We start from the raw sequence: 17,131 nt of genomic DNA, 5'->3' as shown, positions 1-17,131 counted from the left end.
TCTATGACATCATGCTTTGCTCCAATCATCACATGAGCCAATGGTGAGGAGCTCAAATGAGAGACAGATGGCGAGTGGGCCTTGTAGGGCCAAACCTGTTGACCCAAACAGGAGGCGTGTCGGTGGTCCCAGTGGTCAGTCCCATGGACAAAAAAGGGCAGAGACACAACTAGTGTCACTAAATCTCTGTGGCTGGATGCTTAACTAAATTAGGAAATGATTTTTCAAAATGAGACCGGTTCTCTGTGGCGTCCTGATGCCTCAAGAGGCTCCTCGATTTCATGTCCGAACTGGTGTTGGTCCTTTCTGCGAGCGGCTGGCTGTCATGCAACAAGCTTGTTGGGGAAAGAAAGAATGCGCTGTTTTTAAAAGGCACGCACCTTGTTTTGACTTTCAAGACTCACGGCGTGACTTGTAATCTGGAACGCTTTTGATTTGAAAAACTCTTGCTTTGCTTTATGAGCAGACATGTTCAACATCCATCTCCAGAATGCGCCAAGCTGTCAAACATTTTCTCAGTATGGAATACTGAGTAGTAATAAAGATAAATAAAGTAAAATAACTGCCTTTTTGGTTTTCGTTTATCCGAAAATAGCACATTTCATGAAATTGCATGAGATTAATGCAAATTCTCTGATTTTTTTTCGCATTTGTTCTAAAAAACATTGTTTTCTATAGAACACACATTAAGATACATATGTGCATACATACATACAAACAACACAAATGGAAAGAAAATCCAAACGATCAAAATAAATAGTTGTTCTTTTCAAGGAGTACAGTGAACTGCAAAGAATTAAACAGCATGAATTGTAATTTGTTGGGATCATGCCGGGTTTGGTTTTGTGTTCATTTTCTGGGGTTGTGTTGGTTTACAATAGAGACAAAACAAAACAATAGAACGGCTCGTGGTCGAGAGAACATCAAATTTCCCTGCCTCCCTCAACCACTGTTAGGTGACAAAAATGTTGGCACCAGCCACAGTCAATGCAGCTGGCTCAAAGCAGCGGTGTAAATTCATCCCCACAATTTGTCATTTACCAGTAAAATTGGCGAGCGCCAGTGACGGATTGACGGACTTTCCGTCAGTTCTGAGGGAATGCTCACAATCTTCATAGGCACAGGTGACACATTGTGCATGGCAACAAGTGTCTGCACGAATTACTCAACCAAAGAAAAGATCATCAAAATCGTCCCGAGGGCTAATGGCGGATTCTGCCCGTTTTAGATTAGGCAAGCAGAACGAGGTCATTTTTCTTTATGTTTATCTTGGAACCAATATAGTATCGGTGTCTGATGGTCCCAAGCTCCTCCAATAAAGAGAAGCGCCCATCTGAAAACATCTCACCTGTTCAATGAGCTGAGGTGCGGCTACAATTACAAAGCGTTGCAGAATTGCACGTGTGAGTGATAAAAGCTACCGTTTCCAACTCTCAGTATCCACTTGGCAAGCAAGAGTTTCCCACTCGGTTGCCTTCGCAGCCCATCAGTCAGCCCAGACAGTGGTGTGACGGGGGGGTGGCCGGGCTAGAGGTACGGGGTCTTTGCTACACTGCACACGGGCAGAATATGAAGCAGCTGCTCATGTCATCATGTGCGTTTTTTCTCTGTTATCATCCCCTAAGGGAATCACAATACTTTATCAAATAGCTAAGAGGAATTTATCACATAATGCACCACAACGACACACTATATATATATATATATATATATATATATATATATATATATATATATATATATATATATATAATTTTTTTTTTTTTTTGTGATGACACTGCTCCCGCACGCAAACAAGAGGTGATGGTGAAAGGGGGCCTCCCACACCCAGCGAGATGGATGCCACAAGTGACAAGCTTTTTGTTTTAGTAAAATACACTCACATGCAGCCTTTGCAAGGGGCCAAAGGCGGAGGCCAAGGGGAACAACTTGTTCACTTGTCCTGTTTGGTTGAGCAAACCAACGCATTGTCACAACTTGTTACGTTTCCAACTTTGCTTCACGGCGCTCAGAGCCGTGACTTGTTGATACAGCCCCCTTGAAGGCACCCTTGCTCGTTTTGAAAAATAAACATTACAGCTAGTATATATGTTCGCTGGCACCGAAATTTGAAATCAGGATTCGTATGACCTCCCACATTGTGTTCATTTTTTTTAATTGCTCCCTGGCTTTTAAGGCGGCTGTAGGTGCCATAAAATGTCAACAAAAAACAGCCTAATTGTCGGTCATCTGTAATGGCGGCAAAATGCCTCTGAAGTATATCACTGTAGCTGCAATGGTTCCTTCTGCAGTATTGGGGAACATGCTCAAAAAAAAAAAAACATTACACAATTTGGACAACTAAGCACAATTTGTTTTTGTTGGAATTACTACCTACTCTTTTTTTTTCCTCCTTTGAAATTTGCTTTAGGTGAAGATAGAAATCAGAAGTCAACAGAATACATCCTCAGCCGTCAAATGAGTGGCAGGAAATAACGCTTCTGCCTGCTGGTGTAGCCAGATATTGCTGATTTATTTTGACAGCAACATAAATCTGATAAAATGTTAATAATAGCTTTCATTAACTTTGATTCTAAGTTGGTCTACTTTGTTTTTGTGGCATCTGCTTTTTACATGGCAATTTGCATCCCTCCAGGAACTCATCACAACTCTGGGCAAAAGGTACCCTAGATTTTTTTTTTTTTTTTTTAACCAGACATTTGCACTCCAAAAACAGTTGGGTGGAAAAATAATCCAATAATAGATCAAAATAAAATTTAAACTGTTTTTACAGTTTGGGCATACACAGTAAGTTTATTTATTTACACATTTATTATTTTAATGTAAACGGGCATAAACAGTTTTGTTCTGTATCCTTTATATTTGTTCTTGAAAATGTGGTGAGGCATATAATGTTTGAATGTTGCCTGGTGCATTTTTGCAGGATTAACTGCATGTTTTTTTTGTTTTTTTTTGTTTTGGCAGAGTATCCCAGACCCCAGATTGATTTATTATTATTATTATTATTTTTAATTATTATTATTATTCAGCCCACACAAGTGCAGGGAACAAACGTAAATTCCTCAAATATCAACACCCGAGATGAGATTCGAACCCTACAGAAATAAAATAGTACACAAGCTCTATACAATAATTGTGTTATTTTTTGTTGTGAATGTGAAATGTCACTTTACGTAATTTATTTGTAAACCAAAAATTGGATGGATATTATTAATTGGAATTGTGAGCAAAAACTTTTTTTTTGTCTGTTTGGAAATGCCTTTAGGGTTGATGCGCAATTCCCGTGCGTATTAGTTGAACTGACCACAACCGCGCACGATTTTGTGACCTCATAATAAGGTCAAAATGAATGCAGGATTCTATCTTACCGACACACTCGTTGGCCTCCCTCGCCGTGGCGCGCTGCCAGGGTCGATCGTAGTGGAAAGGTTTGCACCTGTCGCACTCGGGTCCCGCCGTGTTGTGCTTGCATTCGCACACCAGCTGACCTTCTCTGTCCTTGACGCACTTGGACGCGTGGCCGTTGCACTTGCACCGTCCGCCCACCTGCAGGTCCGACACCGCGTAGTAGTACGAGTCTCGGGCCAACTCCGAGTCGTCCTCGTTCTCGTCCCCGAAGGTGTGCAGCCGGCTGAAGATCACCTTGATGTCGGTGGCCGTCACCCAGTCCTGGAGCACCGGCGAGTTGTCGAAGTCGTGCGCCGAGGGTCTCCCGTCCAGGGTGCTGAAGGCGATGAGACCCCCGGTCAGCGGGTGCATGTCCGTGTGGGAGTCCGTGCAGATGGCCTCCTGCTCGTTCTGCTTGGTGATCGCCGCCTTGTTCTGCCGATTGTACATCTTCTTGCACTGGGTCGAGTAGTATTGGAACGGAACCCAGGACTTGCCGTAGTCCATGGACTTGTAGATGGCCATGGATTCTGGTCTGGGGGAGCAAAACTGCAAGCTCACGTAGGTGACCTCGAACTTTTTGCCCAGGGACAAGGTGAGGGTGACGTTTTGGGGATATTGCGCGTAGTTCTCCGACTGCCAGCAGGTGAGGTTGTGCGGGTTGTTCAGGTCAGTCAAATAGGCCGACGGGTGACACTTCTTGGGGTCCCCCGCGTCGCAGGTGTGGCAGTCTCGCGTCCTCTCGTCTCCCTTCTCGGACACCACGCAGTACCTGGCCGCTGGGGAGCCGCACGTGCTGGACACGCGCACGTCCTTGCCGAAGGCTGAGTTGACAAAGTCCGGGATGCACCTCCGGGGGTTCCCGTTCTCGTCGTAGCACGGGTCCGGGGGGGAGGACTGGGCGGCAAACATGCTCAGTCCGTAGCCCCCGAAGACCCTCTCGGCGAGGGCGCAGAGTGCCACGAAGGTGAGCCAAATCACCAAAATCCTTTGCATCGTAGTCCGTGCGCCGCGGTCACCTCTCCTTTAAAGCAAATGACCACAGTTAAAAATATGGCACTTTTTAGTAAGGTTCACGAGTGTAAAATATTCTTACCAGTTGAAAAGGGAAAAAGTAACTGAAGGAAAACCTAACTCGTCCAGTCAGCGTGCTGCGGAACACCTAAACATATGAATCATAACCTTTTCAAGTTTTGCATTTAAAAAAGGGGGGGATGTGTTATCCCTCTGTTGAAAAGAGGTGATGTGAAGGGCTGTGAGTTTCTCTGTCTGTGTGTGTCAACACTCAGTCACACCTCTGGCCACCCTTGGCTCTGTATGCCCCATTCCATCTGTGCTTGGCTGCTAAAAAAAAAAGGGGGGTCCTCTCACTCCTCCAAAGCCGAGATCGCTCAACTTCGGAGAGTCACTGGTGGGAGACAGCGACATCTTGTGGTCATAACGATGTAGTACGTATAATTTAAAAAGACGTTTATTTTATAATTTTCCTCCTTTTTTTTCTCTTTGGGAAGCACCCAAGCTGCCGGTAAGCGTGTCTGTTTGTTGATTCCGGAAAAATTTTTGGATAGTAAACTAGTTTTGATTCTACTGCATTAAACCAATGCGTTCAAACTGCCTTTTGTCAGCGTTTCATTGTCCGTTGTGCAAATTTTCCTTCACAATGCCATAGGGTGTGCAAACGCTTTGTTTTTAGCATCAAGCTAACAAGCAACGTTCCTTACTCGCAAATACATTCAAAAGTACGTGCAAATACACAATAAAGTCATATTTTTCACATTCAAAAATATTTACTCCACAATCCACATGCATCGGAAGTTCCATACATCTGTAGTTTCTGGCAGACAAATAAAGATTTGGAATACATTATTTTCAGGCAAATTTATTATAATAATGTGCAATGATACCCTTGATCACAGGTCTCGAACTGCAGTCCTCGAGGGCCGCTATCCTGCATGTTTTCGAACCCCCTTTCTCAAACACACCAGATTCATATGAAAATGATCATTTTCAAGCTCCTTCAAATCTTGCGATGAAGTGATTTATTTGAATCAGGTGTGTTGGGGAAAGAAAACCGGAAAACATGCAGGATACTGGCCATTCATGGACTGGAGTTCGACAAGTATGCCATTGATGATCTGATAGCACACCTCCACCCTGGTTGGGAATCATATGAAGAAGTCCCATGGAATTAATAGAATTGTTGAAATAGGAAAGATTTGAATTGATTAAAAAAAAAAAGTGGTTTATTTTGAGTAGATCCAAGTGTTTGGATCATGAGATGACAATGGTGGTGACATAATGCTCACGTCTGGAAAAAATGATTTTAAAAAACCACTACAATAAATGCTTGCACAATAAAGACATGTTGTGGCCTCACAGGATCCTTTTTCCTGTTTTGATGGGCACATTTGTTACCATTTAGTTTACAGAGCCCACTGTCTTTGTTTGTCCAGACATTCATCACTACTCAGTGACACCTCTACACCAGCTGGCACTCCGAGACAATAATGTAACATCCGTATGAGCATCCACGTCCGAAAGGTCACACTCACTGATGAATCTCATTGAAATTGTATTTCCAGCGCCTTTCTCATTGGAGATGTGGCACTGCACTGTAATAATGTGCAATATCCGTAAAATGCTCATTCCAGAGAGGCAGATAGAAAAATGGCAGCATTACATTTGCCTGATTATTATTTTAATCATCATTTCTGTCACTAATTCTTTAGGTGTGTGTCATCGTGGGAGAAATAGGTTTAAGTAGGAAGTCATAATTGAAGAGTCATTTTCGTGTAAGTTTTGATAGATAAAGTTGATATCGGCTGCTAATTTTCTGAATGAAAATGAAGAAGTTGTGGCTGGTTTTGTTAGCCAGCTCACTTGTGCTGACTATGAGTCAATGGTGAGAAAAGGAAGTGGGAGGCTGCTTTGTGTACGTGGGGCATTTGTTGTTTTGCATGCTTCTTTCAAATGGCTCTTTTATTATGAGGTTTCAGTCATGGAAAATAGTAAACAGTACTAGATGGAAAATGATAAGTGTGGTAAGATAATGTTGACTGCTTCTTTTTAATAGTCCAATTTCTTTTTCCGCGACTGCTGTGAATGCAACTGTAGACGATGGAGCAAAACTCATGCACAGAGGACCGGCTACAGCACGTCTTTGAACGCTGCCTCTGTGACCTTGAATTCAACACTCCTGACAAGCAACTCTGGAACGGTAGGAACCGACAGGAAAACATTGATTGCATCCAACAACTACTATATACTGACATTTTAAATTAAAGTGAATTAAATGATAAACACAGTGAATACAAAAATAATGACAATAATATTAGTGTGAGCGCTAATAACTGATGTGGAGTCTTATCATCTTCAAGAATCAAACTTACTTTTGCATCGCAGATATGAAACAGTAGGAGTGGGAATCTTATGTGCACACAAAAATTGTTTGTTTTATACATTTGTAATATGTTTCCCTCAAATACGTATAAAATGTAATAGGAAAATTAAAATGAGCATGGATGCTACTTTTAAAATGTATTTTAAACTCACCTAACCTCCAGTGCTACACTTACATACCTCCAACTGCAAAATACTGCCCTAGTAAAGTCTTTTCCAATCACAGTCTAACTTAATTTCATGGGCCGATGATTTACCATATAGATTTTACAAATACAAAAGCTAATAAATAAGGGTGGAACATACAACCAGACAACTTGTTAAACGAATGTCATCATGAAACCCAAAAAGAGGAATAAATTGATTGCGTGTTTTCTTCTGTCTGGTCAGCCGGGCTGTGCATGAACCGCTGGTGTTTGGAGGAACTGGTGATGAGAGATCCTCACAACTTCCCCTTCCTTCTGCAGACGATTCTCAAGAAAACAAAGGAGGTAAAAAATTAAGTCGCAAAAACCATTTTCCACATTGGTCAGTGCAATTTGAGGGATGATGACATTTTTCTGTTTAACTGACATTTGCAGGTACTTGTGCAATGTCAGTACGAAGTGGTTGTGCCTCTTACTCTCCTGTTTTCCTCAACACTTTTAAAAGTGAGTGGCGGCCAATGAAACAATCACACAGTCTAACATGTAACAAACAGACTTATATGTGTTAACATTTTGTTGTCTTGCAGACTCCTTACCTACACCCAGATTGTGATGTGTTGTTGGAAGCTTACCTGCTTTTCCACCAATTCCTCTCCTGGCCAGATCCTTACAGCACTGCCTGTCAGCACCTGCTGAATGTCATCTATAATGAGCTCAGAGCGCCAGGTAAAGCTCAACTCACATTTTTTTTGTTTAATCATTTGGTCCTCTGAGTGACAACATGAGAGAACCAACACATGCTTAGGAACAAATCATCATTTGTTTGCTAACAATTAGTGTAAAAAAATTCACAATTGTACCAATGAAGTTATATATACAGTGATTCCTGGCTACTTCACCCCTTCCCATATCACCCCTGAGTGGATCACAGATTTTTTTTTTTTTTAAAGCTATATTGTGGAGAGATGCGCTGTGAAGGTTTCCTGCACGCCAGACAGACGAGTTATCTATAAATGCACTTGCCACAGGCATTACTTGGACGTCAAACTACTACATATATTTACTTAAATCTTAAATTATTCAACCTTATACAGTAACTGTACTGTTATCCCTTCCCATCCCTTTGGCTGTAGTCTCACAGAGAGCCGCGGTTATATTAGCAGCGCTCAGAAATCTAATTAGCGTGAAGCCTGTAGCTGACCAAACATGATAATAATCAGTTTACTCTTGAAATTCCGAGTAAGAGATTTACATCGCTCCTGTGCAGTGCTGCTGTTTTCTCTTCCTTCCTTCACATCTACCTGACAGCGTGTGTGAGATTCATGAGGGAGATGGGTACTCATACAAGACACGTGATTGGCTCCCTGTTCAACACTGCGAAGATAATGACAATGTATTGCAAAGTTAATCTGCAGAGAAACAATGTATCTACTTTTGTTTTAGGCATTTCGTTTCAAAGACAGGTGAAGAAGGAACACAGCATTCCCACCGAGAACCAACACTCAAAAACTATGTAAGCTCAACCTGAAACGTGACCACTGAATGTTCATTTGTAGTTTTAAGACATAATTGCTTTCTTTGTGTATATGAATGTGTGTGTTTATCAGGACCATACTTTTAATGAGTCCAGATGAAGATATTCCCCCTGAGATCCAATCGGTCTCCAAGCAGCTGAGTTTAAACCATCAATCCAAACGAGACATCACGATCACCCTCATTTTGCACAGCTTCCAGGCTGCTCTGGGCCCCAAAATCCATCTACGGGTACTTCGCGATGCTTTGCAGGTGGCGACGCGCTTCTTTTTATCTTTAGCTGTCTGGATTTGGTTGGTATTTTATTTCTCAAAAACAACTTGCCAATATCGCTTTAGACAAAACAGCCTGGTGAGCTGGAGCAGCTACTGGAGACAGTCACTTGCTGCATGGAGACAGCAGCCTCCACAGCGGATCGCAGCACTGCCAGAGAGACTCTTGTACAGACTCTCAATCGACTCAGACAAAACCTTATTCCCACAGTTGGAAACGATTACTCGGAAACTGGTGAGTTCATAATCGTAGCAGAATGACAGCCATGTTTTTTAAACATGTGCACAAGCACAAATGAACATGTGCCCAATCTGTTTCACTAATACAGCCGATTGACCGGTGGAGTTAGGTGAATCGGGGTTGTCATGGCAATGGCAGAACTACTGTTCTCTCTATTACAAGCCAGTGTACCATCCATGAATTATTTTAATTATTAAAAGTAATTATAGTACACTGGGGAAAATCAGGTTGAAATAGCATCAAGCTTGGGGAATTACAATACAAAGAAAAATCTGTACACACCATATGTCAAGATGGTTGTAAGGCTTCCACAGATTGCTTATGAGCTGATCAAATGAATCAAGTGTGTTGGAAGAGAGGGGCATCTAAAACAGGCCTAACATACAGTAGTAGTAGTGAAAGGATGATTCTTCTAGCTAAGGAGGGAGAAACTACAAGAAGAAAAGCAATGGTAACACAATGTCATACGTCTGTGTTGAATTTACTAATCTGTCAAGATCGTCTCATTCTGGCTGCACAGAGCTCTCATGTACGTTAAATAAAAGGTTCTTTGTTTAAAAAACAGCTGGTCACTGGAAAACAAAATATTATTTTCCATATCAGGCTAGAAAAATGCATAAATTCACAATATAGAGCATTGTTTTTATGACCTGTCTTTCAAGACTGACCTCGAACCTCACTGCTCCTCAGTTTCAGCATCTTTTCCATCTCACTAGGGTTTGCTGAGACTTTCGCACTGCCCTCTCCCAAATGTCACACCTGCTACTGGGAAAACGACAACTTTGGTGAGTAATACCTTTTGAACAGCGTCACACAAGTATCTTAGCTTAGCGGCCTTCTCAAATGTGAGTTGTTAATTCCTGTAACTGTTTTTTTTTTTCATCTTCAAGATTTCCTCTATAATATTCTCTTGAGAGAATGCTACCTGGATTCCCCTCTGGCATTTCTCAAAGAGGATGAGGAGGATAGTACTGATGTTGAGGTGAAAGAAGACATGCAAAGAAGCAGATTTGATCAGAGCTTGAAGAACTATTCTATCTTCACGGCATCCTCCTCTTTGAGTGACTCCCCCAGCTCCAACTATTCTGTGTCCCTTACTTGTGTCTCATCGTTTGCGGAGAACGACCTCAATGAAGTCACTGGATGTGAGGACACAGTTGAATCAGTGCGTAGAAAGAAACCCAAGAAGAAATCCAAAAGTCTGTTAGGCTTAGAGCACTTCTCCTCATTTTTGAAGAACCCACGCAGTCTCGGGACACAGCTCAAAAAATCTCAATCCAGCCGAGATCAACTTCTGCATGCATTTACTGTGTCCGGTCCCCTCCCCAGCGAAGATCCTTTCTCCCCGCGGAAGCATCTTTGCATCCGCAGAAGGCCCATCCTGAGCAGCAGCGAATTTGACATTCCACAGGTTCCTACTCTGGTACGAGTGCTGGTTTTCGGTCGGGACAGGGAAGCCGGACGACTGGCGAGGGCTTACAGCGACCTGCAGCAGAAAGAGGCCAAATGTCCACGACTCACCAAGATGTGCAAGTTGCAGTTTTATTTTGTTCCTTCCAAAAAGACATTCACAGGGAATCTGAGAGAAACAGGACGTATAACTAAAGCTGCCTTTGTGGTGAGCTTCTTTTAACTCTTTGCTCCTGGTGGCGCATGCATTTGGTACTGAAATTTAGGTAGTAATTAATAATCCCATTCACATCTTGTTGGCAGCCTAATGGTATTTCCCGGGATGACAGCACCACAGATTTAGCCCAGATATTGGGAATGTTGGATCCCTGGTATGATCGAAGTGTCCACAGTCTGCTCAGTCTCTCCTCAGATGTCCTTTGTCAGGTAATCTCACTGTATGATTATCAACATGGCCCCAAGGGGAAACACAATATGGATCCGCACCAATTTGTACACAAGAGACAAACACCAATTCAACAATTACTTTCTAGGCTCTCCAGCAAGCCTTACAGTTTGCTTGTCTGCTTTAGATGTTAGCATTCTTTTGCCCGGGATCAGCCTGTGATGATTTAATGGCTCATTCCAAACAGTACAATTCTTTTTGCACTTATGCCTTTATCTTTAAACCATCTAATTGAACGGTGTGTCATGCCGACAGGAACAGTACGCATTTCTTTCAAATTAAGAGCAAATTAACTGGAACATGCCGTGATTTATTACAAAAGTTTGCTTGACTCCTTTGCTAAACAATATTTTCCTTTGTTTTGTTTCATACGGATGCACGTTGTCAATGGTTGTTTGAGATGTAGGCAAGCCAGAAAAAAAATGATCCAGTTCAACAGTTCAAGTGGACTTCACGTCCAAAAATAGTTTGTAATACTCTGTGTCAATTTATATGTTCCCTGTGGTGCAGCCTGCATGGAAGGAAGAAAGTTTGTCAACGAGCAACGGCAGGGAGGTAGAACTTCCCTTGATGGCTGATTTGGTTCTTTACTACTGCAGACATGCAGACCAACCTGTCCTTGTGCAGCTTTACAGAGCTGAGGTTAGTAAAAAAATGACACACTTCCATTTTTTCCCTGTGAAAAAAAAACATGCATGGTTAAATAATTCATAATTCATTTGTGACAGCTGACGCTGGCCGGTGGAGAGAAGAGAAGTGAAGTATTTATTCATTCTGTAGAGCTTGGACACACGGCTGCAACTAGAGCAGTCAAGACCATGGGTGAGTCACACCATGACGTCTAGAAGTACACACACACACTAAAAAAACTGAATTCGCTTTATCTAACGCCAATGTCGTTGTTCTCACAGGTGCTGCGAACAAGAGGTTTGGAATTCATGAAGAGAACAAGGCTGTCCCATTAACACTAAGTGTTGCTTATAATAAGGTGCTAAAATTGAACATATTACGGGAAACCTTTATGACTTGTATACAAATATTTAGGTCCCTGGTGTACTTGACAACTTACAAAATCTTCTGTGAGCAGGGTCCAATTCGTTCAAGGGCGGGAAAGAACATTTTGGACATGGAGGTTAAAAAAAAAAGAAACTTTACGCACACATGCTACCTCATTCACTTCAGTTGACAGTCAGTTGGGCCATTTTAATTTTCTTAGTCAAACAGATCGTCCTTTTCCCTTTATGGTAGTGAATGAGTTATTAATACAGCTGGAAAAGATGTTATTTAGCACTAACAGATAAGTATTGGGCCACATTTTTCAAGCAGCTCAGTTCATTTGTGCTTGCAGGTGGCCTGCAGTGGAAGAAGTAAATGGACCCAAGCAGAAATGCTTTGCACATCCATAATTATTCACAAAGTCTCTAGGAAAGCGGAACATTTAGGTTTGCTCCACGCGAGTCTATTAAAACTTCAATCGTTGAAATTTCGTAAAATTTAAACGTGTTCGATCTCCGTCTTTCAAGAGTCTCGAACCGAAAGCTTGTGGCTGTCAGTGATGGAAGTCACAAAGAAACACTGCCCAAAGTCTAAAAAAAGCAACAGTCAGGTAAATGTTTTACTTTATCCTTTACAATACATTGACTTAAAAAAAAAAAACAATCTTAGTTCATTGCTTTATATCCCTCTGATAGCACCCCTCTAAATCAGAAGTGAATGTCAACAAAGTTGAGGTCAGCGGTGTTAAAGCCGAGACAACCTTTGCTGTGTGTTTGGATCAAGACGAGAAGAAATTTCTGCAAAGTGTCACCAGGTACTGCAAAGACTTGCACACACAGAAGCGTCTTACAGTATAGTTCACCAATGTTTTTTTTTTGTTATGGACTATGTTGAAATAAGTTGAGTAGTTCTATTCAGACATAAAGAGAAACAGGAAGAAGCCACCATGTTGAGTGTTCTTTACATGATGAATAAATGAGTGACTCTATCCTTAGGCTTGAAGTGTCCTTATGCTGTAAACCAGGAAGCAGTTCAGATTGGAAGTACCAGCCTTCACCGGGCCAAGTCCAGCCCCTGCACCCGTCATACTGCTCCATGCTTTGCCTTCCTTTCTTCTCGTTCTCTGCCTCACATGCCTGAAAATACATTGACCGGAATGAATCATATACTATGAACAATGGTGCCTCAAAAAAAAAAGGAGAACAAAGTCAAACAAGGCCAATGTTGTTGCAAAGCTCTGTTTCAGTTTTGGTTTTGGTTTTTTGGTGCAGCATAGTCACATTATTAAGTGGAAGATTCTAAAATCCGAAATGATGATGATGATGATTATTAGTATTATTATGTTTTGACATTATGTTCTTTTGTTGCTACACTCTTCTAAATACAAAAGGTTGAACTTGAACATAAATATATGATCTGTATATGTAATAGTATGTTTTTTTTATAGTTCTGTATTTAAAAAGCTGTCCGTTTTTCATAGTGTGTGTGTTTTTTTTATAGCTGTTTGGGGCGTTATCTTTTACATGGTTTATCCTAAGCACAATACAATTATTTTTCAATGAAATGACATTACTTGGGTATTTTGTATTGATTGATGGCTTAGTGCTTCACTTGCAGCATTATAAGCAGGAAATAAATGATGGATTTGATATTGATAAAATCACAATTCAACGTAAGTGTATTCACTTTTTTAAAGGTATTTATTGCTCCCAAATGAATGCATTTGGATCGGTTGAAAAATACCAAGCCAAATGTCACTAAAATTCAACATTTTTATTTCGGCATCCGCGCCTGAAGGGGTCGCTCGATTCTTTTAAACTATTGTCCAGGTGGACTGTAAACGTTGCCGAAGAAGTGTGGCAATCCGGCCACAGGTGGCGATATTAAAAAAAAAAAAAAAAGTTCAATTTCTGCTCGCTGTGATAGAAGATGTTCAATACAGCAGTTTGAGCACGGTGGCAGGAAAGATATAAAAAGGTATTTCTTGGGTTGCTTATTATTATTTATTTATTTTTACTAATAATGTGGAGGAAGCGCGGATATGTGACGTGGACGATGTCCGGATAACCGAACTGGTGCATCCAGCCTGACAGGTGTTAGTGAGTGACAAGTTCCTTATTGTTTTTGACAGCACTTTGTTACTTTCGTTTTCTTTTAAACAAAATGTGATATTATATCGTAAGCGTTTGTGTGATATGTGAATTGCACTCGACGGACAATTCATCAGGTACACGTTTTGCACAAGAAACGTATTAAAACGGTCTGTCTTTAAATGATAACAATCTGTTTTTATTGACAGTCGGAAAGCTATTCAATTCAACAACATTTGCGGTTTTTGCATTTCATCATATTCATGCTTCGAACTTTTTGATGTACAGTTTAGAGACAACTGTCAGCAGTTTGCATTGTTTAACTCTTTTAATAGCATAATTCAACATGGAAATACTGTTCTCAAAAATGGAAATGTATTAATATGCCTTGTGATATAAGCGGATTTAGAAAATGGATAGATGGACATCTCAATAAAAGGGAAACGTTCATTATATCGGTATTTCAAGACAAAATGTGAAGCTCATACAATAATATTGTAGTCCTTCTTATCAGAAAGATAATTTCTAACTTCTATTTCTAATGTTTAAATCCTCGTTTTAAAATTATTTGTGCAGGTTCGTCTTTGTAGTCACGTATTCTCATTTTTGATACTTGGCGTTCACATTAGTTGTCCGCATTAACGGAAATTTGACAAACTTAGCTAGCTTATATAAATAATATCACTTTTAAATATAATTCTTGGCATACATAATAAATAATAATTTTTTCCATCGTATTAATATTTATGAAGAATAAACAGTATGCCAAGATAGTATAAAGTAGTAGCCACTTATTTTCCTTTACTATTTGTCCCTTAGTTTCTCCATGTGAGGCTAATCAAGCACTTCAGAAGTCCGCCATGAAGAAGACCAAGCAGATCAATGTCAAGCAGACCCTGGCCTTGGCGAGAACCTTTCAATTCCTTTACTCCTGTGCCAAATCCTGCCTACTCCCCTTCCTCACGCTCTACTTCAGACAGCTGGGCCTCGCTCCTGAGATGACGGGCATCATCATGGGCACCAAGCACCTCATATCGCTAGTATGGCGACCCCTGTCCAGCCTGCTGGCCAGGATGTACAACAAGAGGCGAGTGGTGATACACGGCTCTGTGGTGTGCTCAGCCGCGGCCGCGCTAGTCGTGCTCCTTTTTCCGCCCGTCGATCCGGACAGGCATATCAGCGTGTGCAACGGGTCGAACCCGAGAAGCACACCGACGCCGATAGGGACTCTCCCGAAAATCAGCACCTCTCCTGCCTTCTGGTCTACTATCACCTTTCCTCCAAATAAAACATCTGTTACAGTTGGCAGAACTTCAAAACTACCTGTGGTGAGAACCAACAGCACGGCGGAAATAAAGAACAAACACCCCATCGAGTTTCATACGACGGCAAGTCTCGCCATGGTGAGGAAGAAGAAGTCCGCGGAGGAAGGTCAATTAGATTTTCTTTCCAGCCTGAAGGTGATGGACGTTCAACATCAACTCTTCTTCTTGATACTTATCACTGTGTCGATTTGGGAGCTGGCGGCAGCTCCTCTGGAGTGGACAGCGGATGACGGCCTGTACGATTATCTAGACTTTGCCGACGCTTCAGATCGCTACAGCAGCACCGGCGCGTGGCCTTTACTGGGAGCCGCATGCGGCGTCGGAGGAACGGGGCTGCTCGTCAGCGGGTTAAACTGCCTAATCATCGGTGGCACCTCCAGGAGTGCCGTGCACTTTTTCTGCTACGCCGGATTGTCTGCGCTGGCTTTACCCGTTGCGGCCGTCCTCCCCCTGTACCTGAACAAGCAGCAAGGCAAGCACCGGCTGCTGAAGGCCGTTCAGCTGGTACGCGGCTCCCGGCGCGCCATGCTCTGCGCCGTCACCGCCCTGCTGGTGGGGGTGACGCGCTCGGCCGTGGACAACTTCCTTTTGTGGCAGATGCAGGACCGCGGTAGTACCGAGCTGCACATGGGGGCGTCTCTCAGCCTGGCGCGGCTCTCCCAGGACGCCTTCCCTCTCCTGGCTGTCCGACTGACTCGACTGCTCGGCTCAGGGAGGGTTCTCTCGCTGGGGGCGGCCGCTCTTGGATTACAGTGTTTGTACTACTCGTTCCTGTGGGGACCTTGGGCTGTGCTGCCTGCTCAGTTTCTGAGCTGTTTCAGCTACGGAGCCTTCTGGTGGGCCGTGAAGGCGCAGGGCGACGACATCGCCACGCCCGGAACCGAGAGGAGCGTAAAGAGGCTCTACGATGTCTTGACTTTGGACTTGGGGAGCGCATTGGGAAGTTTCGCCGGAGGCTTCGTGGTGCGCTGGTGCGGGCTGGTGTGGCTCTTCAGAGGGGTGGCTGCAGCTTTGATGCTGTGGTGCGTATGCCTGCCTTTGCTCCAGTGGAACGCCCCCCAGCAGTACAGGATCAACTATTCTCGCCTTTTGGCGGCAGATGCCAGTGAGGCCAGTGACTCCGAGTCAGAGCAAGAACGAGACTGGCTGGAGAAAGCTATGGAAGACGACGGCAGCAAGAACAATTACGGAAGGAAGCTAAACCGCTCTACGCCACATCTGTAGGGCGAACATAAACTCATTCAATCACAAAGGCTTTTTTTTAAGACTGCCTGCTATTTGTCAAAATTTGTCACGAATTTTCCCAAATAGGGAAATCCTCCAGCCGTCTCCACAATAAGCAATTTTAAAGTGTCTGTATTGTTGTACTTATAAGGTTACATAGCCCGACAGACTTTGTGTCCATCTTTAGTAAAATGAAAATGGGGTTCATAAACTAAACACACTTGTTTTGTTTTGTTTTTTATCAGAATTGAACACCACAGCATTTTAAAATGGCATACTCGTTAAACAAATCATGGACTGTCAACGTTTCACAAATTCTTCAAGCTGTTTTGTCCCGAGCACAAAAAACAATTGAAAAGTGAGCTTTTCAATGAATAACAAAGTTTAAAAAAATAAACCTTCTAAATATAGGTGAAATTGTGAATGCCAAAATTACTACCATGCAGTGGTTCATTCTGACCAACACAAAAAATGACTCCATTGCTTTGTCTGTTGTTGAACAATCAACTATTGTAAATTTACACAAGTGGCTCATCTTTGGGCAAACATCTTCGCAGACCACAGAAAAGGCGAGGAAGGCTCAGTTGTGAATCCTCTCACCGAAAAGCAAACACAAGACATGTGCACAGGGCGAGGTTAAACTACTGCGGTGTCCTCTTCTGT

At 42.4% G+C, this 17,131-nt stretch overlaps 3 protein-coding genes across 8 annotated transcripts in view; 2 read left to right on the top strand and 1 right to left on the bottom strand.

The window, feature by feature from the left end:
- ntn1b (netrin 1b) overlaps positions 1-4,666 on the bottom strand; it is a 35,577-nt gene extending 30,911 nt beyond the window's left edge. Inside the window, exons 1-2 of one of the 2 annotated variants that reach the window (XM_088437585.1) lie at positions 4,484-4,666; positions 3,369-4,411 (exon numbers count right to left, since the gene is read on the bottom strand). In XM_088437585.1, the coding sequence (XP_088293711.1) occupies positions 3,369-4,383 (1,015 nt within the window). In that variant the 5' untranslated portion in view covers positions 4,384-4,411; positions 4,484-4,666. Of the gene's footprint in view, positions 1-3,368 lie in introns of both variants that reach the window. The other variant, XM_088437586.1, reaches the window with a different exon arrangement.
- A 217-nt stretch (positions 4,667-4,883) lies between these two features.
- Positions 4,884-13,351, top strand: LOC148410793 (phosphoinositide 3-kinase regulatory subunit 5-like). The gene is made up of 19 exons (XM_088437584.1): positions 4,884-4,912; positions 5,841-5,928; positions 6,502-6,604; positions 7,177-7,277; positions 7,368-7,436; positions 7,520-7,658; positions 8,376-8,445; positions 8,540-8,717; positions 8,804-8,972; positions 9,695-9,763; positions 9,869-10,596; positions 10,692-10,814; positions 11,344-11,475; positions 11,562-11,655; positions 11,745-11,821; positions 12,182-12,275; positions 12,357-12,439; positions 12,525-12,643; positions 12,825-13,351. The coding sequence occupies exons 2-19, from the start codon at positions 5,908-5,910 to the stop codon at positions 12,967-12,969; spliced, it is 2,514 nt and encodes an 837-aa protein (XP_088293710.1). The 5' UTR covers positions 4,884-4,912; positions 5,841-5,907; the 3' UTR covers positions 12,970-13,351.
- Positions 13,352-13,685: 334 nt separating this feature from the next.
- On the top strand, positions 13,686-16,684 carry mfsd6l (major facilitator superfamily domain containing 6-like). Of its 5 annotated transcripts, none has more exons than XM_088438103.1 (3): positions 13,914-14,056; positions 14,739-15,748; positions 15,842-16,684. In XM_088438103.1, the coding sequence occupies exons 2-3, from the start codon at positions 14,780-14,782 to the stop codon at positions 16,466-16,468; spliced, it is 1,596 nt and encodes a 531-aa protein (XP_088294229.1). In that variant the 5' UTR covers positions 13,914-14,056; positions 14,739-14,779; the 3' UTR covers positions 16,469-16,684. The 5 variants fall into 5 exon arrangements, with proteins under 5 accessions (XP_088294227.1, XP_088294228.1, XP_088294229.1 ...); XM_088438104.1 differs by having other exon boundaries at positions 14,739-16,266; positions 16,344-16,684; XM_088438101.1 differs by lacking the exon at positions 13,914-14,056 and adding an exon at positions 13,686-13,806 and having other exon boundaries at positions 14,739-16,684.
- The last annotated feature ends 447 nt before the right edge of the window (positions 16,685-17,131 follow it).

This window comes from Hippichthys cyanospilos, chromosome 16 (genome assembly GCF_059441005.1).
Source record: "Hippichthys cyanospilos isolate Australia breed blue-spotted pipefish chromosome 16, RoL_Hcya_1.0, whole genome shotgun sequence".
NCBI lineage: Eukaryota > Metazoa > Chordata > Actinopteri > Syngnathiformes > Syngnathidae > Hippichthys > Hippichthys cyanospilos.
The sequence above is the reverse complement of the archived record's forward strand: the minus strand, read 5'-3'. Positions and strand labels throughout refer to the sequence as shown.

Bases quoted from the DNA above. Each gene is read 5' to 3' on its own strand.
- LOC148410793 (XM_088437584.1), top strand. From the start codon at position 5,908: ATGAGCATCCACGTCCGAAAG. The intron at 5,929-6,501 runs GTCACACTCACT...ATGCAACTGTAG, and splicing joins TGAGCATCCACGTCCGAAAG to ACGATGGAGCAAAACTCATG. The intron at 8,718-8,803 runs GTGGCGACGCGC...ATATCGCTTTAG, and splicing joins TACTTCGCGATGCTTTGCAG to ACAAAACAGCCTGGTGAGCT.
- mfsd6l (XM_088438101.1), top strand. From the start codon at position 14,780: ATGAAGAAGACCAAGCAGATCAATGTCAAGCAGACCCTGGCCTTGGCG.